This window comes from Microtus oregoni, unplaced genomic scaffold (assembly GCF_018167655.1).
Source record: "Microtus oregoni isolate MIOR12 unplaced genomic scaffold, Mior012 000047F_ref0000412, whole genome shotgun sequence".
Taxonomy (NCBI): Eukaryota; Metazoa; Chordata; class Mammalia; order Rodentia; family Cricetidae; genus Microtus; species Microtus oregoni.
The window spans coordinates 12,301,871-12,326,503 of NW_024543221.1; the positions used below are offsets into that span (position 1 = coordinate 12,301,871).

Below are 24,633 nucleotides of genomic sequence, written 5' to 3' on the forward strand. Positions count from 1 at the left end.
ATTTGTCATTTAAGAGACAGAAGCCAATTAGCCCCTCAGTGTACCTGGCAAATACTGATTTGCAGAGTGGGGGAGCAGCAGCAGTAAGCTGGCCAGGATGAGCAGAGTCTCCCTCCTGTTGGGTTTATCATAATGAACTGGTCAATAAACATCACAAATTGTTTATCTATATAAATCTTGACAGATTACTCTCTATGAAATCCATTTAGCAACTGAGGTTTTTCCCATAAGGATGAAAAATGAAGATTTTAAACAGATTGCGGGACCAGCTCGGGCTGTGCCAGGAGAGTTTGAGCAATAAAGGTTTCTTTATATTAATATTACGAAAACCATTTATCCTGGCAAAATCAATATCACAATTCATCTTAGTTTGTTGCCTCTCTTCTAAGCCTGAGAGGTCTTCTCCTTCATTGTGTCTAATTTTGTTTTAATAAATGTGAATTATATTTCATTTGGCTGGTACTCTAAGGAGGGGCATCTGAAAAAACCACTCTCGAACTTGTGGCTAACGTGCTAAGGAGTCTTCAAATGTTTAAAATTGTATTTGAGTGGCTGAGAAATTTATAGGAATCATTTCATTTAAGCCTTAATTACAGTATTATCCCCTGTGTCCCTTGGACTGGTTGCAAACTGTAATATTCTAGAAAATCCGCTCTGATGAACTTCACTTAAGGAAAAATTCTCTCTAACTGAAACTAAGCAATTATAATAAGTCGGATATGTTTGATACAACAGCGGCTGGGAGAAGAGACAATAAAACCAGAAATAGACGCATTTAATTACTCAAAACATTGCTTGCTTTCCTAAGAAGTGATTTATTTGTTCCATTTGGATTCAGAACTTAATATCCCACGGATATTGACATAGCTGACTTGGAGCTGTGTGGATAGCAGCCGGCTGCAAGAAAATAGAGCCTCAGCAAGGGATGGAATTAGGTCCCGCCCTGCAAGCCATTACTCTAAATGCGCTGTGTGTAAAGTAAGTGTGGTTGACTCATGAGTGAATGACAATAAGAGCTGAAATGCTCAAGAGGCACTTACTCAAGAGTGGTGTGTGTGTGTGTGTGTGTGTGTGTGTACATAGAGGGGGGGGGAGGAAGTTAGAGAAGAGAGAGAGAGAGGAGAGAGAGAGAAAGGACTGCCTCTTACTGCTCAGTCTTACTAGTGTTATGTTAAAAGCCTACAAACAATATACTGTAAATGATAGTACATAATGAAATTAAGAATAAATAAGCCATTTCATTGCTTCTTAATTCTATTTTAATTCTAATGCATAATTTTCCTCATCTCTAATATTTTGTCTGAAAAAGAAACCATCTGCTGGGGATGAAGTTCTAGTGCAGTGTGTCCACCTAAAGACCATCAGGATTGTTTGTAGGGGGAGTTCTTTTATCAAGACCATAAAAAGGGCAACTATGCTACTGTCGCTTTCAGGAGAAACCCTGATTTTTTTTTATTCCCAATGGCAGATTCGTCCATCACACAAATTTTCAACTTATTTTGCAGCTTTAGCTTTTATCGGCCTCTTTAAGGGTGTTGAATGATTAACCAAGAGATCACACCGTAAAATTTGCAGTAGGGTGAAGTCACGATGCCCATCAGTTTATCTATAGTTTAAATAGAGAACTCTATTTAGTGTTGTTTTCGATCTGCATGTAAAGTCCCTGCTTAAATATTCTCAGTGGGCATTAAAATTTTTTTTCTAATGTTTATAGTGCCCAGACTGCTTAGTCTAATGAAATGCCCTGAGGAGAATATGCATGAGAATAATTTACCCCGAGGATAAAGATTTCCCTCTCTTCCACTGCAAGTTGGTATTGCTAATATTACAGATGACTTTCGGTCTAAGAGCTTATGGAGCTTGTATCTTGTGGTGGTAATGCTCATTATCCTGTAGCATTGCTACCTTGGTAGAGATCAGGGTAGCTGTATTGTCTCCAGTCTTCTCTTGATGAGAGCCAGTGACTGCTAATTGCTATACTGACAAAATCTGGAGCCTCCTGGGAGGGGTGCCTAAGGTGATCATGTACTTGACCAAGTTGGGAAAACCTGCCCACTGAGGGGGACACCATTTCCTATGTGGGACCTTAATGCACAGTGGAGAAAAGGAGGCAGGCAGCAGAGAGCATCAGCTTTCTGGAAGTGACTGTGGTATGATCTCCTGCTTCTTGCTCCTCCACCCTGACTTCCCATCCATGACGGAGTGTCCCCTCCAACTGCAGGCCAGATTCAACCCCTTCCTTTTTTAAGTAGCCATTGTCAGAATGCTTTATCTCAGAAACAAACAAAAAAAATGAAGCTAATACAGTGAAAAAAATTCAAATATAAGTCATATTAAGCGTCAACAAAAATTATAATCTGCCTGATTGTCAACAAAATTTAGTCTTTATAGAATGAAATATAGAGTTTGAACAATTTTAGGGAGAGCAGTGACTTATTTTTCATATATATGTTGTAACTGGATATTTAAATAAAAATAAATTTGAAGTACCTACTTTAACCATTTAGCTGATGATAGAACTTCTATTGTAAGCAAACACATTTTTCATTTTATTACACGGTTGGTATTGAGAATAATTGTGGCAATGCACCATGGCATGTAAAAGCTTTTCTGGGAGTTACTGAGACAAAGCCTCAATGTAGGCCAGGCTGGTAATAAACTTACCCTGCAACTGGGAACTCCTGATTGTCCTCCCTCTGACTCCCACATTCTGAGACTACTGTACCACCATGTATGGTTAGAGCGTAATGTGTGTGTGTGTGTGTGTGTGTGTGTGTGTGTGTGTGTGTATGTCTGACTGTCTGCTTGTGTTTGTGTATTGTTGACACCTTCCAAGGTTACTCTCTACCTTACTTCCTGAGATCAGTCTCTGGGTTCACTGATTCTTCTAGACTGCCTGGGCTGCAAGCTCCAGGACCTTTCTGTCTCTATCGCTGAATGTTGAGTAGCAGGCACTCGCTGCACAGCTGGTCTTCACATGGATACTGATGGTCCCAGCTCAGGCTCACTCCCATGCTTGCTCAGCAAGTGCTTTACCAACCGAGCCACCTCCCTGGAATCCATTAACTGAAAGGACTCTTCGCACGGACTTAGGCACCAGCAGCATTTTGATGAAGCTCTGTTCTCTCTTGCTCTAGTTTGTGTTTGTGCAGTTCAAGCATCCTTTCAGGTCGTTGGCAAAAGCAAGCTGTATTCAACCACACTGTCACTGATAGGTATGACAGACACTCTGAATAATTAATTAGAGCACTCTTGGTGATTTATTTGTCTTGTTTTCAGGGGCCAGCCTTGTCATTGTCACCGGGCAGGAGCCTTGAACAAAACTTGTGATGTGGTCACAGGCCAATGTTTCTGCAACCAGCGTGTTGCAGGCCCGAAGTGTGATACTCGAGTTCCTGGTGCAAGCCACTTGGGTGCCAACCGTCTACTGGGCTGCAGCAAAAGTAAGTCCATTCTAGCCCAATGCTGGCTCGTGAAACACTAGGACCTGGGAGGAGGGTCTCGATGCTTTCTTCCATTTAAAACTCATTTAAGAAGTCTTAGGCACAGTCTGGAAAATTAAACTAAAGAAAATCACACTAAAAGAAATCTGTATGTCTTTCCTTGGTTAGCTAATTGAAATTTCCGGAATGCCGAGACTGGTAGTAAAACACGGACAACTGTCTGGTGGAATAAAATCACCTGCAAAGGAAACAATTTCCAGTTTTCCCCTGATGAGATTTTTTTCCAGAACATGGACATTTACTGTTAAAATCATGATGTTGATATTTAAAGAAAAACAGTTTATCTCCCTAGCTCACAAATGTATTTCTGTGTAATTTACTATAACAAATAGAAGATTTGTTATTTATTACAAGTTTCATGTACTATGCTTCAAGTTTTATGAACACTATTCTAATGTTGTTTATTAATATTCTAATTTTATAGTTATTATTTTCACACTATACTGTAATTGATATTCTGTTCTCACTGCTTTCTACTTTACATATATTAGCCATGAGTCTGCATCTCACATTTATAATTTTAATTAATTTACCCTAATATGGCATCTTAGTTTTTTTCTGACTTTGTACCACTCTATAATGCCCAGAGTTGACTGCTGAAGGTCACCTGAAGTCCTTCGATTTATAGCTATGGATGGGGTTCCTGTGTTTACTCTAAAACTGTGTGTCCACACTTTCCCAGAATTCCTAACAGAAGGCTCCTGGACATGTGATAAAGTGCCCTCTGCAGCAGACTGCACTGTGCTGTATCAGCGTAAATAAATGCAATGCAGATACTAAACAATATTCACACTTTAATGATAAACTTACAGAACCGAAGTTCCCGCGTGGCACAGGACACAGCCCGCCGCTCCGTATTTCAACACTGTGCATATTCTCCTCGTGGAACTTGCTCTGTCATGAGCCAGCATAACAGGAAAGTCAGTCACTACATCCTGATGTCATAGCTAGTCACCCACTCTGGAAAACAGCGTATCTGGAAGCCCACTGTCTACATTTGAGGAAGGTGGTGATGGAGAGAGAAGGAGAAAGAAAGAGGGAAGACAGGAAGAGGGAGAGAGTAGGCAATAACGGGATTTACAACTTGTTTTCTATATTACTAGCAGCCGTTCAGAACAACAAAGTTCACAGAATGTGGAGTGACGGACATTGGTATGCTCTCTGTTACTGAAACTGTGAACTGCTTCTGGCTGTTGTTTGTCTGTGTACAACAGGTGTTGAAAAGGTTTTCCTGGATTCCCAAAGTGGCTGGTGGTGTCCCTCCACGGGATTATCTCCATGATTTTATTTCCTCTTTCCTGGAAATGTACTGATGATAGCTTTCCAATATCATCTGTGGGTAGCCGGGAGAGGAACAGCAAGTTCCCAGTGGGACCCTGGGATATAACTTTCAAATAGCAGAGGGTAGCACAGAATGAAAGTACTGATGCCTGCTCTGATTTCTTGCTTCTCTGCTGACCAAACCACCTATTTCCCATCACTTAATTTCATCCTTTCCAAGAACTGGTCACCTCCCTAACTCAGAGAGACAGAAGGAAATTGGGGATTAACTGTTTGTTTTTATATTCCTTCCTAGTGAATCGTAGCTTGTTCTAAACGTCTATGTATGAACTTCAACAAAACTATATACACTCTAGTGCATATGTTCATGTTTTAGCCATTCCTAGCTCACTTGCATTTAAGAATATTAACCTAAAAACAAACCCAAGAGAATGTTTTATTCATAACTGTCTGAAAACAGTACATTTAGTAATTCTGTGAACAGAAGAGATATGAGACTATCATGATGAGGTGAGCAGGCCTGTTTTTCGTCCTGCCTGGCTTCCGCATGGCAAGCTTTATACCTGAAATAACAACACACAAATTGTATTCATTTAAACACTGTCTGGCCCATTAGCTCTAGCCTCTTCTTGGCTAACTCTCACATCTTGATTAACCCATTTCTAATAATTCGTGTAATACCACGAGGTGGTGGCTTAAGGGGAAGATTCTAACCTACGTCCATCTCGGGCCAGAGCTTCATAGCGTCTGCCTGACTCTGCTTTCTTCCTCCCAGAATTCTGTTCTGTCTACTCCACCCACCTACGGGCTGGCCTATCAAAAAGCCAAGGCAGTTTCTTTATTAACCAATGAAAGTAACACATAGACAGATGACCCTTCTACATCATGAGACCAATATACTGTTAACTGCAAGAGTTTTACTGTTACTATACCCTGGGCTGCTACACCTTTTTGAAGTAAAGTTCTTTCAAGTTCTTTCATCAGTCTCTCTGGGTTACATATATTTTAAATGCAATTAAGTCTTTTATCTTGAGACCTGAAAGATTCACCAAATGGCTTCAGACATTTTGCATAAAATATCTGTACCTATTTGTATCTATTTTAATAGTTTCAGTTCTTTGCATGTTTTTATAAAAATGTCTCTTGGTGGAAGGATTGTGGATTTAAAAGCCAGTCACATAACTGTGTGGACGTGTGACATCTCATTCAGTGGAAAGCTTACTAGGTCACCTCTCTCAAACTGGGTTTAGCTTGAACCTTGGATGGTATTTTCTTAGATTTCTTTTTCTCTCTATCTTTTCTGTGTATTCTGGGGAAATAACAAAGCTCACACTCAAAAGTTGGGAAGATTCCTCTAGAAGTCAAGAATATTTGTGGTATCAAAAGATTAGAGTTTCCAGAGTCAAGTTTTAGATTTTCCTACAATCGGAAGAGTGCCCCCATCTGCAAGACAAGCAATCTAAACTTCAGAGTGCTCTTCCAGTCACATGTGAATTCACATTTTAATTAACAATTTTTAGAGGTTTTTTTTTTTTTTTTTTTTTTTTTGAGACAAGGTCTCTGAAATAGCTCTGGCTGTCCTGGAACTTGATTTGTAAGCAAGGCTGGCCTTGAACTCACCACAATATTTAGATTGTTGGCACTCATATGTATTTATGTCAGCAAACAGTTCTTGAACTTAATTATGTCCTTTAAAGTAAAATAAGACCTTGTACTTAGTGCTTAAGTAACCACTGCTTACGTAGTGGAATGAAACACTCTTCAGCATCCAAGAGGTGTACCCTTTACATATCAAGTTTCAAGGGAATTCGTGTCAATTTTTAAATTCAGTAGAAAAAATAAGTGTTATATGTCTTTAAGATATTTTTTTAAAAACTACGGTGAAGAAAATGCTTGACTACCCCGTAGTTTCCCCCCAACCCTGTTTATGTCAGCTGCTCTGATCTACACACATGTCTTATGCTTGTAGATAAAAAGCTTTGTCTTAGAGAAATGGTGATTCATACATTTTGTTTATTAATGTCTTGGTAAACCACATGACTTCTTGATAAACTGACCCTGAGTCAGAAGGACTTCTTTGCTGGGTACCTTACTTCAGTTTCCTAGTGTGTTTATCGATTGCTTTTGCTAATATATGCTCTCTCCATTGCAATTTAGCTCCGTCCCAGCTACCTCCACCCAGAGCACTGGTTCAAAGTTCGTACTCTATCAATCTCCTGGAGTCCACCTGTTTTTCCCACTGCCCACCAGCTGGCTTACACTCTGCTCAGGGATTGTTCTGAAATCTATACAACCAAAGATCAACTTCCATACCATGAGTTCTAGGATTTGGTAATGGAAAGATGTGGTATTCTAAGAATTGATATAAGTTAAACTCTCTGACGCTGAAGAAAAATGTCATAGTCCCCTCCATGAGCAAAGAGCATCTCATGCAGAGAGAATTATAAATCTCACTAGGAATAAAAAACCACAATGAAAATAAGATGTATAGTGTTTGGTAAGATGATTATTGAATTTCCCGAGAGGAAAGCAGTGACTCCATCCATCATGATTGGTATATCAAAACTGGAACACTAATGGACTTAAGGATGTTTGTCCTGGTAACAGGAATAGCCTTTTGCACATAGTAAATTGTTAAAATATATGAAATGTCTTTCCTTCATATCATGTATTATTGAACTATCATACCATAGAAATTTTATCACAAAAACATCTATAAATGAACAGAAAAATTCCATGTCCATTCCTATATGGTTTGTAATATAAAAATGCTAGAAAGAACTTGCATATGGATTGTTATAGTTTTAGTTTTCAAAGGCTGAGAGTGTGACATCAAGTGGACTACAGTTTTCTCTGTATTTAAATATTGCAGAATGTTGTCAAGAGTTTCAATTCTAGTCTTTCCAAGGTTCTAAAAGACAGGGTCTCTTGAGACCTAGGCTAGCATTTAAGGGCTGGAATTATAAGCATATATGACTGTGTGTACGTATGTATGATTGTGTATTTGAATTCAGAGGTAGTGTAGATTCTGAAATCTGAATCATGATACTTACTAATAGCGATTCATATCATATAACTTCATATAGATGCTGCCTTGTTCACACAGGTGTGGCATAGCATCACAGGCTTAAATTGAAAGACAGAGGATAGGAACACAAGATAGAAGTCTGGTTTGGGTCCAGTAAATTGTTAATAAATGAGCTTGTTGATGCCAAACTTGTGGGAAACTACCATCTTTTTTTTTTTTAAAGTACTCAGATGACTTAAATATGTCATCCTTAAAGATACACTGAAGGGGTTTCTTGCTTGTTTATGGACTTATATCTCTGCTTCTAGTCCTGTTTAACTACAAATTCTTTTAGAAAACCACCTTAGGATATCTTAGAAGGTGGAATCCACTGAAGCTACCTTTCATTCTCTTTATCCCTCCTTTTCTTTAAAATGTTGTATTTTTTATTATATTGTGTATGCGTGCATACCGTAGCATATATGCAGAGGTTGGTGCACAACTTTTGGAGAGTCAACTCTCTCTTCCCACAGTTGTTAGCCTTGCTCAACAAGCACTTTTCCCTGCAGAATCATCTCGCATGCCCTCCAAACTTATGGAACATGAATAACAAGCTTTAAAACGCGTGTAAATTGAACTTAAAAGAGTGACATTCCATAACCTGTTTTAACAGGGATGGAAGACAGCCAGGTTTAATGCACCGGCTGACCTCAAGCTCCTGAATAGACGACAGATACTTCTTATCTATTATATCAGCAGATTGAATTCCAAATGTGATCTAATCGTGTCTGCCTTGCATCTACTTTTTATTGTGTCCTTTACTTTCTCTTCATGCTAAATATCCCTTCCCTGTTTCTAGTCTTCTGTGAAGTTAATGGAAATTCTGAACTTCGCGATGCAGGTTGGGATGGGAAGCAAACATCTGTCCACATCTGCCATGTTGGCAAAGCATCCGAAAACCTGCTACTAAAATGTCTATTTTCTTCCAAAAGTCAGTGGGATCCAGGTGTTCTGAAACTTAAACTTTCGTGACAGAGGAAGGAGAGAGTTATAAAAATATTGCAAATGGTTTCTGAGCTGACAGGACTACTGGTTGAATTATCTCTGAAGATGCAACCAGACTGGCTCCATTTTCCAAGCAGCCTTGAATTTAATTTGAACCCATCAGTGATCCACTCAACCCATGTTTCTCACAGTAGCATATTGTGGTCCTACTTGATAAAATGATACAGAGGAGTACAGCACCAGGGCTTTCTGTACAATTGTACTAACATAGAATCCAAACAATGGTTTCGTGGGTAATAAATATTCATTCACTCATTCGCTAATCAGACATCTGTAATCCTATCAAATAAGGTATTATTTCCTGAAACATCATTTTTCATTAAAAATGCCATATCTGGCATTTGTCGACAACCATCGTAATTAATGATGTGAAAGTTATCTGCATGACGGCATTTAAACAGTGGCAACAATGGGTGAGCGTGGTCAGAACTTCCCAGTCTTCTAATAATACCCAGTGTTTATGGCTCCAGCTTCAGTGCCTGGGTAGCATGAATAACATGGAAAGGAAACACTGTTTCTATTCAGCCGAATGAACACAAATCTGCGGGTTAAATGAAGGCAGTTGGAATTGTAGGCAGAGAATCACTGAACTTTTCAAAGAAAATTAATAGTGTTGTCTTCCAAGCAAGTTTGATCATGGAGTCGAGACTATTATAGAAGTCCTCATTAGTACAGAAACTTCCCCTAGCTAGCCTGGAATCCTGAGGGATTCTTGGAGAGCGTTTTCTTACCATCATCATACATCTCTATATTAACATCTTTAAAGCTTTGGAATGACTTTTCTTCGGTAATAACACACTGTGTTAGTTAACATTAAAACCAACCATTAGACACACTTATGTGGGATAATTTGAAAGTTTCTGCACAAAGGCAGTAACTGCACTATAGCATATTCAGTGTTCTCCTAAATAACATGTAACTGACAGACATCTCACATGCTGTGAGGAGTAGAAGAGCATGTGGTTGCGTTAGCCCTTTGGTTTTTGATTTTATTTTTTATTTATTTAGGTTTCCATTTTTTGAGAAAGAGGGGAGAGAGTGTGTGGCATTTTATGATGTGTGCATATGCTTAAATACATATTTTATGGGTATGTATGGATGTATGTGCGTGTACATTAGTATATCAAGGCCTAGTATAAACTCACTTGGTCTCTCAGGCAAACCTAGAACTTACCAATATGTCCATCACTACCCAGCTTACTCTGGAATAGTTGGCTCAGCCTTAAGAAGCTAGCATTACAGGAAAGCTGCCACACCCTGGCATTTATACGAGTACTGGGGATCTGAATTCTAGTCCTCATGCTTGGTCAACAAGAATTTAACCACTGAGCTATCTCCCTAGTCTTCAAGTTAGCATTTCAGACTTCTACCTACTCGGCGCTTTGCAGAGACTCCCCCTCCCACCTTTCCAAAGCTCCCCTACATCATCAGTGTGAAGAACAGTTATCAGAGGTGAACAACACCCTTTATTTAGTGTTTCATATTTAAGATGCTCTCGGTAAGTTTTGGATATACACACATATATTCATAGTTTTGTCTTCCAAATAAATTACATATATATATATATATAATGTTATATATTGATTTTGGAAACAAGAGAATAGCAGACATACTAGAGATGGAATCTAAAACTGAAAGCCATCCTTCTTCCTGATGAAATACATATTCAACTCTAGGAACTGGGTAAGAGATTGAGCATGAAGCTCAGTGATAGCATGTTTGCCAAATATGCTAGGGTCCTAGGTTTGAGCCACAGCAGAACAAAATAAAAATAAACCTAACTGTGGGATTAGAGAGGGAGTTCAGTGCTTGAGAGCATGGAATACATTTGCAGACGACCTGCATTTGGTTCCCAGGACCTGTGCTGATAGATCACAGCCACCTACAACTCCTGCTCCAGTGCATCTGACACCCTTGGACTTCCACAAGCAACTACGTTCATGTGCACCTACTTAGACACATGCACATACATATACAAATACACATAAATAAAAATGAAGAGGAATTAACAGTTATAATCCTACTACTGATCCAGGTGTATCAGTGATCGTTGCTGCATTATTCATAGTGACCATGATATGGAATCACCATAGATAACCATTGAACAAAACACAGTTAAGGAAAATTAATGCTTTTTTCATTGTGAAATATTATTTATCAATCAGGAGGAATAAATTTTTTCTTCACAATCTAGAGGAAGATAGATGGAAATCATCAGAGTGAGTGGAATAAGCCTGATTAGATACACAATCATTACACCCATTTCTCTCAGATGCTGGATGCAGGCATTTTGTAAAAGATATTGAGATAGGAGTAGAGTGCAATGGAGAAGAAAAAAATGGGGCTAGAATGAGGAGGTGTGGACATAAGAGAGGAGCGTCATCAAAGTGGAGTATATCTATGGATGAAAGTATCACAAGAAAACCCATTAACACATGCTGATAAAAAAAGTCAAATGGGGGAACATGTCCATCCTCTTCAGGGACTCAGAGAAGAAAACAGAGAAGTCAGTAGGGAGCTGTGACCTCATGACAAAGTCTTTGTTCTCAATTTGCTCTCCCTGTAAACCATTTCTCCTGCGGGATAATTTCCGGGGTAAGTTGGGGGTCCTTAAATAAGTCTTACCATAGCAAACTGCACGGTGGTTCTTTCTTACTGAACAACAGTGCTCTTACACATTCTCAGCCTTGGAGATCAGATCACGTATTTGTATCTTGAAACTACAATGATATGGCAAGTACTTGATACAGGGTTGGTCTCCCTATGAGCCCTGGGGTGAGTCTCCTCCTTGGGTACCACAAGAAGCAGGTCCTCGGGAAGTTTTGTCGACACAGAGACTTCTCAGCTTCGTCCATTCAGGGGCTATGGCAGCACCTTACCAAGGAAGTCGGGGTCTCGGCCCTAGAGGCCTCATCTGAATAGGGGTGATGTCGTTTCTCTGTCTGTCTCATTCTTTACTTCTGTGGAGGATACTACTTGATCAGCAGAGCACATGGGATATTCATGTGATAGGCATTTCCATGATAAAATTGCAGTGATGTGTGCACAGACTAACAAAAGCACCTCCGCTCAGGTCCATACTTATATTGTTAAGCCTGCTTCTCTCTGTCATCCCTCAATTGCCATGTTGAGTGGCATTTGGGAAGTATAACTTCTCTCTGGCCATTAGCAGAAGTTCCTCCTGAGGATACTGTCTTGTTGAAGTGCAGTGGACCAGTTTCTTCCTTGGCATCCCCATGACACTGACTTAGGGGAAGCTGCTTTTTTCTACAGGTTCTTGTGAACACTCCACCATATTCCAAGCTTTTCCATCCTGCATCTAACATCTGGCCCTTGCTTAAAGTCTGTTGTTGGAGTCCGCTTGCACATTGCTGGCTGCTTAGACTCAAAATAATCACCCAGGAACTGTTATTTGCAATACTGTTTGGCTAATAGCTTAAGTGTATTGCTAACTAGCTCTTACATCTAGAATTATTCCATTTTTGTTATTTTATATTTTACCATATGGCTTGTTGCATACCAGCAAGGTTCCAGCTGGCAGCTCACATCTTTCCCTTCTGGCAGCTCCATGGTGTCTCTCTGACTCTGCCTACTGTCTCTCTATATCTCTCTCAGCCTGCCTTTACTCTGTTAAGCCATTGGCCTAAAGCAACTACCTCTTTAACCAATAAAAACAACACACAGACATAAGGACTTCCCACACCAAAAGCCACCTTGCTCTAACCAAAAGAGGTCCCATGAATGCCGGCTCTCAGTACAGTGTCCTTTCCATTCAGAAAGTCAAGAAATTTTGTGGATTAAAATTAGACTCCAGATATCTATTCCTTGGGCATCCAGATATGCAGAAACCATCAGTGTTTCTGTAACAGAAACCTCCACGGACCCCCACACAGTCAGACAATGTAGCAGTCAAGAGCCACTCTGACATTTCTTTGTTTCCTAGGTCTGCAATATGATTGCTGTCTCTGTAGAGAGTGGGGATCCAGGCACACAGCTTATCATGGCCACTACCTAATGCCTTTTTTCTCAATCTCTGCTTTCTACCTTCTCTTCTCTGACCCCTCTGCCCTTCATGCATGGAGATTCTGCTCATCTCAAACTTCTCTTGTACAGCCTCTCTGTAGTTGACAAATATTTCTAAGACTTAGCAAAATGTGTGTATGGTTGTATGTCATTTTAACAGGTCAGGAAGGGTCCAGTCAAGGTATTAGGCAGGAGAAAGAGCAGGTGCTTGGTGGTAGTTGCAGAGATTGGACTCATGGATCAGCATTTGGCAAACAAACCAATATGTGTACTGATAGCAAATATGTGCTTCAGTGATTGCAAGGACTTCCTATGGGTACTTCTGTCGGGGGACCCTGTGAAGAGCATACCAAGGGCAGAAGTAGATTTCTAAGTGTTCTCTGCTCCATTTGACACTTTTCTCACAACATACTGGACAATACAAGCAGCCACAATTTGCCTGGTCTCCCTTGTAAACTTATTCAGCACACCCTTACTGGAATGAGTTGATCAGTATACCACACAGTTAAACAGCATGAGAAAGAGGCCATTGGAAAGGATTCCTTGGCAGCTGTGAATTCTGACTGTCTGGTTTTCCTTTCTATTTCTGATACTCAGTGCTTGGTCGCAGTCTGTCATCACTCACATCATATTCATATTATGTAGAGGCCTCTAGTGTTCTTGGTTCAACAAGGAGCATCACTGTCATTTATACTGCAGAGCTGGAGGTCTCAGAAGAACACTTGAACTTGACGCATACCATTTCTGTTGGCTCTGACTCTGGTCCTATAGAGGAGGATGGTTTATCACGCACACCCATGGACAGTGTCGAACCCTGTGTCTCTTACGAAGGTCAGGAAACCCCAGCTACCACTGGACTCTAGCTCCATTCAACCAGTACCGTTTATCTGTACAGGAATGTACTAGAGGAGGCTGTTTACACACCTTGCCCATTGTAGTAACCACAGCCCAGGCACTGCCCCAAAGGCTGCGGCCACCTGCAATATGGAAAATCAGTTCCACAGAACCCCATGTAGGATGGGCTCTATCAGGAGCACAAAATGGTAAGGCCTAGATGTCTCTTTCCTTTAGAGACCGAGACAGAGATGAAGGATTATGTAGTGAGACTGAAACTCTATTTGCTTCTATGAATGTAAGGCGTATACTCAGGAAAGGATTTTTGAAGATATGAAGTTCTATTTCTACTGGTAGCAGAAGAGAATATTTCATCTAATTGAAGAACAAATTCCATTCAATTAAATTGCTCTTTAAAAGGCTAATATTATCTTTGCTCCTAATGGCATCTGCCACAACACAGATGATGTTTATAATTGGATGCATGCTTATAAAATGCATTATATTTGACTGAGTCACAAGTTAGGGCACCCATAAGCTGCAAATTTTCTCTTTTAAGCAAGAAAAAGATATAAAATAATACAAAAAAATTGTACATAGGCTAGTTGATTCCATTAAGTTAATTTTTGTGTTCTTAAAATTGAACCTTGGGGTACATAGGTCACACACACATTCCTAAGTTTTTAACAATTTATATTATGTACATACCATGGCAAAACTTGACATCAAACTTTTTGTTGCTTGGTAAAAACTAGATACACGTTAGTTACACAATATTTATGCAAATGTGTATAGTGTCAAATATGTAATTAAATGTCCAATATTCAAAATATGCACACTGGAAGTAGAGTGCGCAGGTACCCCAAAAGAACTGGATGTCCTTAGCAGAAATTATGAGTACCCATCCTGCAAATGCTTTATTTAACATATGGTAAATTATGGTTGTTTTGTAGTTATACTTCTTTTGATTTATTTTCCTCAAAAATAGAATGGCTTTCATGCTAATTTTGTAATCAGTTTTGCTGCTTTTAAAGACACCTGTCTTATAGAATGCTAAATTTCTATCCCTAGATTACTAAAAAGAATCAACAGGTAATGCAGTCAGAATACTGAAAAACTTGCAGCCTTAAGTGACCAGTCCCTAAAAAGTCCCTTTGCCTAGGTCACTTCAATCTACTGTCTCTTTCGTAGGTGTAATTGTGAGATTTGAATCATCCATGAAGAGATGGCTATCTACTAAGAAAAGCTGCATGTTTCGGAGCAGTGGTTGGCTCCTCACCTAACTTCAAAGTCAGCCAAGAGGAGTGAGAACGTGTTGCAGCCTCCCCAAGTCAACGTGCCCATCTCTGGCTCAGGGCCACACGCAGGGTAAGCCTTTAGGGTCTTAGCTGTGAATATGGCTGCCAGTGTGTCACCTTCCCGGGCCTCAGAAAGAATAGGAGAGTCAGGTAAAGACGGATGCTTTAGATTCTTATTTGAAAACCCCTCAGCAAAAGTGCTGCCTGGAAATTAAGGTAAAAAAAAAAAACCATTGGAAGTGGAAAGAGCAGACGGTTTAGCTATAAATTCATTTGTAGTGAAGAAGGCTTAATTGTAGCCCCAGTCTTTGTGTGTATGGGGAGGGGTCACTTGATTCCCAGTGTCGAGCAGACAGACACTTAACCATATCGTGCTTTGTGTTTATCATTGTTTACCAACAGGGAAAGAGATTTTAGTTTTATGATTAGATATTTCTCTTTTGAGAACAAATTTTGAAGGTAATAGAGGTTACATAATGACATAAACTAATATATCAAAAGGTCTAACCCCAAGTTGCATTGAAACAATCAGAATTAAGGTGTGGGCAAAGAGCCAAAAGTTTAGTTTTCTTATGGTATCTTTATCAAAGTAACTGATTGATTCTCAACTTTCCATTTTATTTCTCACATAAAATCGACTTCCAGTACCCCCCCCCCCACACACACACATTTGTAGATTCAATACAGAATAAAAGTATGCTTGTTTCTTCAATGCTTATGGTATTAGAAGTCTACTTTATATGAGAAATAAAATGGAAAATTGAGAATAAATCAGATAGTTTGATAAAGATAACATAAGAAAACTAAACACACATACACACACACACACAACTCAACCTCAGTTTAATAGGTTGAAAGTGTAAAGGTTGAGAATAGCTTTGGGTGCATGTCCAGAGGCCTCATGGAGTGAATTAAATGTGCATTAAATTTGATCACCTCCCAAACACTCCTTGCCATCTTGGACAAACTAGAGGGCCAGGAGAAGTGAAGTATTGAGTCATGAAGTCCTGGAAATGGAAAGCCAAGATCAGAAATGAGATAATAGCAAATGAAACAGCATCTGGGAGCCCTCATGATGTTAAGGACCACTGGAGAGGAACGATGCCATGAGGCCCTTTGATAACACACCTTTGGCAGCTCATTTAAACTCTATACAAAGACGGCAAGGATGGTAGGAGTAAGTGTGTGGCGTCTGTGTGCCTTGCACACTTCAGGAAGGACTGACCCAAAGCTATGAGTTTCATTGGGCTCATTGAGTCCATCTTAGATGGACCTTTTAGTGGAGAGTGATTTTCTCCAGCCTCATTAGTTTGACTCGGTTTAGTTAAACATGGCTTTCCATAAGAAATCTAGTATGTTGTCATCCATCGTCTGCTTTGGGGACTGTGACATGTTCTCTTTCTGTATTATCCAAATTTCTTATCAAATTATTCACCGCCTATTTTCATGAAAACAGAAGTTTCCGAGTTTCCCTGTGTGTGTGTGGGGGGGGGGGGCGGAGATACAGAGGAACATAGAGAGAGAAAGAGAGATAAAGAACATATGTCTGCATGCATGCCGAGTCTAGAGAAGCCATCCAGTATCTGTTCTATCACTCTCCACTTTGTTCCCTTGCGACAAGTTCTTTCACTGAACCTGCAGCCAGACTGGTGACTAACCATCCCCAGTGAGCCTTCTGACTCTGCCCGAGATGGCAATAGGATTACAGATGCATTTGAGGTCATAACCAGCTTTCTGAACTCGGGTCCTTATGCTGTGAATCAATTGCTCTTACCCATTCATCCTACCATTCTGAATTCTATTTTGTAAATGAAAGATACCTTACCTGATAAAGTAGTAAACATCACTCTGAATGACAATTTAACGTGAATATGTAAAATATATATATATGTACATTTTTTAGATTTTTAAAAATGGAACTTTTTTACACATTATAGGGTTTTGAAAAAAACAATAGCTAAGTCTGAAATCGTTTATGATTTCATTTATGCGTATGATGTTTTTGTCTTTGCTAGCACCTCTGTTCATGCTCCCCCTTCAGTCTCCCCTCGCTCATCACACTCAGTGTCTCCTGGGAGAAGCCAGCAGAAGGCTTTACAAAAGGAGAAATTCTAGGGTATAACATCAACATGGTTTCTGAACAGTCCCCCCAACAAGATGTTCCAGTGACGATGTGTTCAAAGGTATTTTTATTTTCAGCTCATTTCTTTCCTGAATTAAGTTATGGCTTCATTTGATGTTTTCTGAATTTATAGATTTCTGTAGGAGAATCTCTCTCCAAATGTGTTTATCAAATGGGCCATGTTCATTAGCATAACATCAGCTCTTCAAGGTCCTTCGTCTATCTATGCTTATCGCTTATTTATCTAATGTGCTGAACTAAAGTAGTTGCAATTTTATTTCGTAAGACCTGCTGTTTCCACTTAGTCTAAAATATTTTCCAAGAAGTCCTTTTATAGCTTTGTACTATGTAAGGCAGTCTGAAAATATTATTTGAACACATAGTACTGCAGTTAGCCAGTCCACAATCTGTCAGGATTTCTACTGTATTCATTTAGATGTCATAATGACATTGAGAAGACCATCGCATATACACATTTTGGGTATGTCTTCATTTCCTTGGGAAAAGTGATGAAGAACCAAATTTATTACAATATAACAGAAATGATGGCTGTAGGGCTGACAAATGTGGCCCTGTTGGTCAAGTGCTTGCCTAGCCTGTGTTAGGCCCTGGGCTTGATTCCTAGTGCTACATAAAACTAACACAGTAGCCCAAGTGTATAATCCAACCACCCTCAAGGCAGAGGCAGCAAGATATGAGGTTCGAGGACATTCCTCAACTAACTAGTGTATTTCGGGCTTGCTCAGATTACATGAGACCTGCCTCAAGTTTTATATATTGATATAATTCATATAAATGCTGTTATTACAATGAATTTTCAAGGCTTTGGATGCATGTTCACATCCTGTCTTCAAGTAATGTCTACGCTAGTGCTCACTGGCTATGGAAATTTCTAGAAAATGAGAGGGTATCATTCTCTCTAGTGTAGAGATGAGGAACTTTACCTTTATAGCCTGTTTTATAGGCATGGTAGTGTACAGAGAGAGGCTATGGGGTCAACGGCATGTGTCATCCTGTATTTGGCATTCACTTCTACTTCCGAGGGACATAGTCTTTGATGAACACCAACATGAGATAATAAGATCTCCACACTTCTTGTCCAATCTGTGAACATCATGTTTCCCAGATTTCCCATACTCTGACTTTCTGATCTTGTTTCATGTCCATGACCAGAGTGTCTTTACCTTGAGATACTTCTATTTCACACATAGCAGGTAAGCAAATGCAATGCCTGCAGGTCTGTCTTCTGAGAATGTTTGTATTTGCTGCTGTCTCTGAGACCCACCATGGTGAGACTATGTAGCAGCAGCCTCTGAGCCTATCCTTGTAACTATTATTGTACTATTATTGTAACTAAGACAGCCTACATGTGTAGTCAGCTCTGGTCTTCTCCTTTCTTTATGGTGTAGAGAGAGCGTCCAAGGTCGGCATGACACTCTTTAGGCTATGCTCAAGTCTTAGATTTCCATTTCCATCATAGGATGCATTTTGGTTGAGTCTGTCTGACTTTATTTTAAGATGACATATCTGAAAAAAAAATCCAACCAATGAGAAGTAACACTAGCTATGCAATCATCCGATGTTCTGCCTGCTGTGCTGGTATGATGAGAGTCCAATAGCTTCTTGAGGGTGTTAAGCAGATAGTTTAGGATCTCTAGAATTCCTGTCACTTTAACGTGCCTTTTCTCTGCATATTGTCTGCCTTGGGGCTCTCTTTCCATAAATACTTCACCATATTTCCCCACTATTATGCTTCCCAGAGCCCATGGATCTAGTAATGTCTCAAAGCGTTCATCAGCCAACACCACAGCCTGAGCCCACGGCTAAACTACTTCCCACTCTGGGACAGGTCAAGCAGCAGAATTTCATGTTGGCATGCTGGTCAGAGAGTGCCCACATGAGAACTATTCCCCTTCAGATGGAAATTTCTTCACCAGACATTGAGCTTCCTGCTGAAGGGAGCAAGATAAAACACTTCTACAGATGTAAGATATAGTTATTTTTCTTCTACTTTGGACTGGATGGATGCCCTAGATGTCACATCCAACTCGGCCTCCTAAAACCCCAGCTGGTGCTTCAAATCCCTTAATTCTTTAAAGTTAATCTCCTACTCTCTGAAACACACATCTTACTAAGACCTCCATACACTTGTTCCCTGCTTATCTGATCCAGTTCACATGATTCTGTTGACACGTAGAAACAATACTTTCGAGAAGGATCGGATAGTTTGTCTTAAAATGATGATAACCCTAAGATTATCTTTGTGTAGTTCATAGATGACATTGACAATAGCCACCTAAGTACACAGTCCTAAAAATTAATACTTTCTCTAAACTTGTCTTAATGATGACTTAGTTCACCACTAAAGTAAGTTTAAGAATTGTTCCACAATAGCAAAGTTGTGGTCTGCCATGAGTTCACCTCCCTGAACCCTCATTGTCCGCCAGCTAGGGTGCTCCAGTTGCAGGATACCACTTTAATACGTTGACATCTCTCTCTAGGAATTGAAGGCCTCTTATGATTGTCATAGTTCTGTTTCTCCAGAGGGCACCAGCCATGGTAGAAGACTTGAGATCGGGATATATGGGGGAGGGTTACTCAGGCACAGCAGACAGTATAGGGAACTCTGTCATCGTTGAGAGTAAGAAGTATGAGACCATTATGAAAATCTCTCACCTGACATCCCAAACATTGAGAATCAGAATTCTCTAAAGTTGCCCCAAAAGGGTAGAGATCCCAGGCTTTTCAACCTCAGCACTATTTGTTTACACACAGTCTTCAAGATCCCCATAAACTGAATGAGTTGTTAGGCCATCCATTGATTCTCTCAAGTTCTAGAGTTCAGAGGACTAAAACTGAGCTGCTGGGAGGGCCTTGCTCCTTCCGTGTACCTGAGAGGATGTCCTTACCAGTTCCTCTGGATGCTTGGTGACATCATATTTCTCATTTCAGCTTCGTTGGTTTGCTGGACCTCTACTCCCTCTGTCTGTGGGTGGCTTTCATTTCTCCTAGAAAGGTGCCAGCTGTCAGGCTGAAAACTAGTCCTAAAAACAAGATGTTTTAACTCATTTCCTCCACAAATACTTCATTTTAAAAGTTCTGGGGAGACTTGCATTTGCAGGGAGACCCTCTTTATGGCACTGTGAATTTTGCCTTATTCTGAGCTGTTTTAGTAGACAAAATATACATACAAAACAGAGAAATCTATTTTGGGGCTTGACAAAAAGTCAACAATAAATTTATGGTTCCTTATTGTCTTTCCCGTCTATCTACATATGTGACTTCTTCAACTATCTCATGATAAAATAACATCTGATATAATAACATGCTTTTCAGTTTAGATGGCTTATAAATCTGCTATAAGGTAGCTGTTTAGGCAAATTTATAATAAGACTGGTGTTTGGTCTTTGATCCTTATATTCCATATTTAACATTGTGTTTTGACTCACCCTTTATTTTATTTATTCTTTTATTCTTAGGCTAATATAATTTTGAAGTCAATACCTAGGTAAACAACCCTAGTACTTTGTTGTACTCCTGTAGGGAAAATCCCTAAGAACTATTTGGAATGTCACAAAACTCTGTAAGCATCTGAACCTGTGTCTGTTTGTGAAGTATCATTTTATATGAATGTTAAACCTAAGAACTAGGTCATTAATTATAAACTCTTGATAGACTCAAGAAGCATGGCAAACACAAGCCACAGGGCTGCCACTGACGTAACTCAGCAATCTTTGACTGTAACCTTTTTATAAGTATACATATCATACCTCAATGATAAAACATATAGTATAGCACATACATCAACCCACACCATACTCATTTTTAACATTACCAAGTCTTCCACACTGTACAGAGCTGTGTGTCCTATAGTTTTATAGCCTTGGTGGTACCATTGATTTATATTGCCACTACCACAAACATTTGACTGTTTGCCTCATGACATTAAGTAGCTATGGCATGCCTAAGTAGTATAAACTTTCAGATCTTGTGATTTTAAGGGGCCACAGCTGCATACGCAGTCTGGTCTCTGGCTGACCCAAGCATCCATATGTAGCCCAGTGAGTCCATGTCAGTAGCCATAAGAAGAATCATTTCATGTTCATAATTCTGTCTGTGTGCATTTCTCCCTAAATATAACTTACATCCTCCATCTGAGCAAGTTTTCATGGTTGTTTGTTATTGGTTCTTCTCATGATGGTAGGGTGGATACTCGCTGCCTGTTTAATTGTTTACAGTGTTCCTCCCAGTATCTTTTGCTCAAATTCTCTTTTCATTTGAAAATATAAGATGATGACAACATTTCGAGAAAATATAGCTATCAGTCTAATTTATGTTTATTTGAATAGGAAAGGAAGTGAGATTTGACCTAAGGAAATATTCACTTGGCATCCATCCTTTCCCCCTTTATTTCCATGGAGGTTTTAAGCAAATGGTAGGCTGACTTAGCACTATGCCATTGTCCTGTGTTCTGCCATCAGGTGGCATGTGGCATCACCACCCTGTGCTACTGTTGGCTTTGTTTGGACTTTTTCACAATAACTATGTCAATGTCGCCATCTTTATCTCTACCATTGGTGACAATAACCATACATCCATGCTGCTTTATGAGGCCATAACTCTGTTTTCTCATTTATCCACTCAGGAACTGCATTATTACCTCATAAAACAGTGTGATTGTACAATTATCAATTAAACCCTGGCTTGTGAGACTTTTTTGGAAATCACTTTCCTTATAGGAGTTGGCAATAATTCCCTCTATCTGAATTCATGGAATTTGTAATGCCAAGATTATAGGTTGTGTATTGATTATTGTATGATTGTTATTGTCAGTTTGCTGTTGTATTCTGCCAAGTCCCAAAACCCGTCTTACATCATAAAGGGACTCAGACCTTATAGGATCTACATCTTTATCTCTCTGCAATTTCATGGGCTGTGTAACCAGTGCTTCGGGAGCAGGACAAACTCTAGCAGCGGGTAAATACATTCCAACTGAACATAAAGAACATGGGGACCTTGGGGGAGGGTTGGAGGTGAGGGGAGAAGCAGGGAGGGGAGAAGAGAAAAATGTAGAGCTCAATAAAAATCATAAAATCGCATACTGACTCAAAAAAAAAGAAATACACCCATATTGAAAATTAACACCTACAGGACACCTGCATTTTAGACTTCACATGCATCCTCCCTGTCCCCTGATGCTCCTTCAGTGACCCTGAATGCTGTTGGTCTTGAGATTTTTAAACAAAACAACATGGAGCCAAGGGTTATGGATATACCAGAAGAACCCCAGATTAGCTAAGGAATAAGGATGCCTCCTGTGCTCAGTCTCTCCCTCGGACCTCAGAATGTCCTGGCAGTTGTGAGATGTGTTTAGGAGGCATCTCACCAGGACACAGGACTTTTCTTTCCTCAATCTTCATTTTACCTCTTAGGTAGGGACTGCCTACTCCTGTCCCAAGAGGATATCAAGCAATTTGTAGGTTGTCCTGACACGATGTTTTCATCTGTTAGACAGTTGCTTGCATACTATTTTATTTATGATTAATAAGAATCTCCTAAGTTTTTACAATATAATAGGAAAATTGTTAAATCCTAGAATATGGTTTGTGTCGTTTTTGTTTGCTTTACTGCAAGCCAACTAGATTTATACAAAGCTGAATACATATATCACCACCGCCTTATACACTCCACTACCAGCATTTAGAATATTTTCAGTTCCCACTGATTCTGCCAGCAAGGCTTGCATTCTCTTTATGGGTGTCTCTACATGTACAGAGGTTAGGAGATCTCTCCATTAATTATAGGTGTTGTAAAAACATATATTTAACCATCACCCTTCCATCTGTAGATCTAATTCTATTGTTCCTATCGCCAGTTCTGGGGAAACTAATTTGGTTCAAATTATGTCACACAATGACTTTTGCTTGTTACAATTTCCCATGGATGTGAAGGAAACCCAAATTCTGTGACAGCGTGGTTTATTATCTCAATGACTGAATTCTTCGTGAATTTATGCTTAATCTGTGTGTATTTCAGAAGTGAGAGTACATTCAAGGAGTATCAAGTGTATTAAATCATATGGAGTCCCTATTTTTCTTATAAGCCCATTTATTTTTATGAATTACATGATTCAAAGGTACTAAATTTGAATAAGTGAGGTGGATTCTATCTGCTTTAGGCAAAAAATGACACGGAATTTAAAAGGATATTCAATGTTGCAGATTGACGGAAATAAGGCAGAGATTGAGCAGACACTATAGATTAGCCTCTGGGAGAGTTAGGATAGAGAGAGCCAGCAGGGAGGTGGGTGGGAGGTCCAAACCCCTAAGTGATGAAGTTGCAAAGTCATCCGGTGCTGTTGGATACCCAGTGTTTCTGCTCTCGCAGTAACATCTCCCGTGTGTTTGTCCAATCCGTATCTTATACCTTTAGTCATTGGGAAGCGTTCATGTCTCAGAGAAACCAGCATCCTTAGACCTGTTTTTATAAAGCTGATTTCTAGTTCTTTTCTTTTACTTATACTTGTGTATTTGTGTGTGTATACATATGCCCAGTGCATGCCGGGAGGTCAGAGGACAACTTGCAAGTGTCAACTCTCTTTCTATCATGAGGATCCTAGAGATTGAACTCAGTCATTCAGTTTTGGTGGCCAGCACCTTAAGTGCTGAGCTGTCTCCCAAGGCCTGAAAAGGGGAGTTCTTAAGTGGACTGAAATATTTACCTTTAGGGGACTTAAGAGGTGAGTGAGCAGCCACAAGGCGGGACACCCCACTCTCTAGGACCTCCACAGTGGGAAATATCTACCTCAAGCTTCTATTCAGCATTCTTCTTTGGGATGCTGTTGTTAGTAGAACTTGTCTGCCTCGTGACATCATTGTCCATTATACCGCTAATAACACTACATCAGCAAAAGTCTGGCCTTCTCCGTGCTCTAGTGCCTGCCACAACTGGAAGGGTCTAGTGCTGAGCAGGCTTGCTTTCTACCTGTGTCAGCCCATGTACCTGTAGACACAGCAAATGAAAGAAACTGGAGCGAGACTTGCCTGTTCCTGGGGACTAGATAGACCCTGGCAACTGGGGTGCAGGAAGAAGTTACCCCTTGTGGCATCATTGATAATGAGGTCCTGTCTTGTAAACTGGAGTGAGACATGCCTGTTCTTAGGGACTAGATAGACCCTGGAGACTGGAGTGCAGGAAGGAGCTGCCCCTCATGGCATCATTGATAACATCCCCAATGGTCCTGTCTTGTGGTTGAAGCTGTGAGTCCCCAAGATATAGAGGAAGCCACCCAAAGTGCTCTCTGCAGCTTCTTTTCAGTCACTAGTGAGGAAGCCTCAGGCCCCTGGCACAGGAGTGATGGTCACAAGGTAACTGGAGCCTCCAAACAGCCAACACATAGTTGAAGAAGTATTTAGCATCCTCCTCCTCCTCCTTCTCCTCCTCCTCCTCCTCTTCCTCCTCCTCCTCCTCCTCCTCCTCCTCCTCCTCCTCCTCCTCCTC

At 40.1% G+C, this 24,633-nt stretch overlaps 1 protein-coding gene across 1 annotated transcript in view; it reads left to right on the top strand.

Annotated features, from left to right (window-relative positions):
- Ush2a (usherin) overlaps nt 1-24,633 on the top strand; it is a 669,744-nt gene that overhangs the window by 149,085 nt on the left and 496,026 nt on the right. Inside the window, 13 exon segments of the mRNA XM_041635252.1 lie at nt 3,280-3,443; nt 6,942-6,996; nt 6,998-7,102; nt 11,339-11,451; nt 13,477-13,731; nt 13,734-13,922; nt 14,905-14,985; nt 14,988-15,161; nt 17,027-17,063; nt 17,065-17,194; nt 18,307-18,347; nt 21,967-22,044; nt 22,046-22,110. Of these exon segments, the coding sequence (XP_041491186.1) occupies nt 3,280-3,443; nt 6,942-6,996; nt 6,998-7,102; nt 11,339-11,451; nt 13,477-13,731; nt 13,734-13,922; nt 14,905-14,985; nt 14,988-15,161; nt 17,027-17,063; nt 17,065-17,194; nt 18,307-18,347; nt 21,967-22,044; nt 22,046-22,110 (1,487 nt within the window).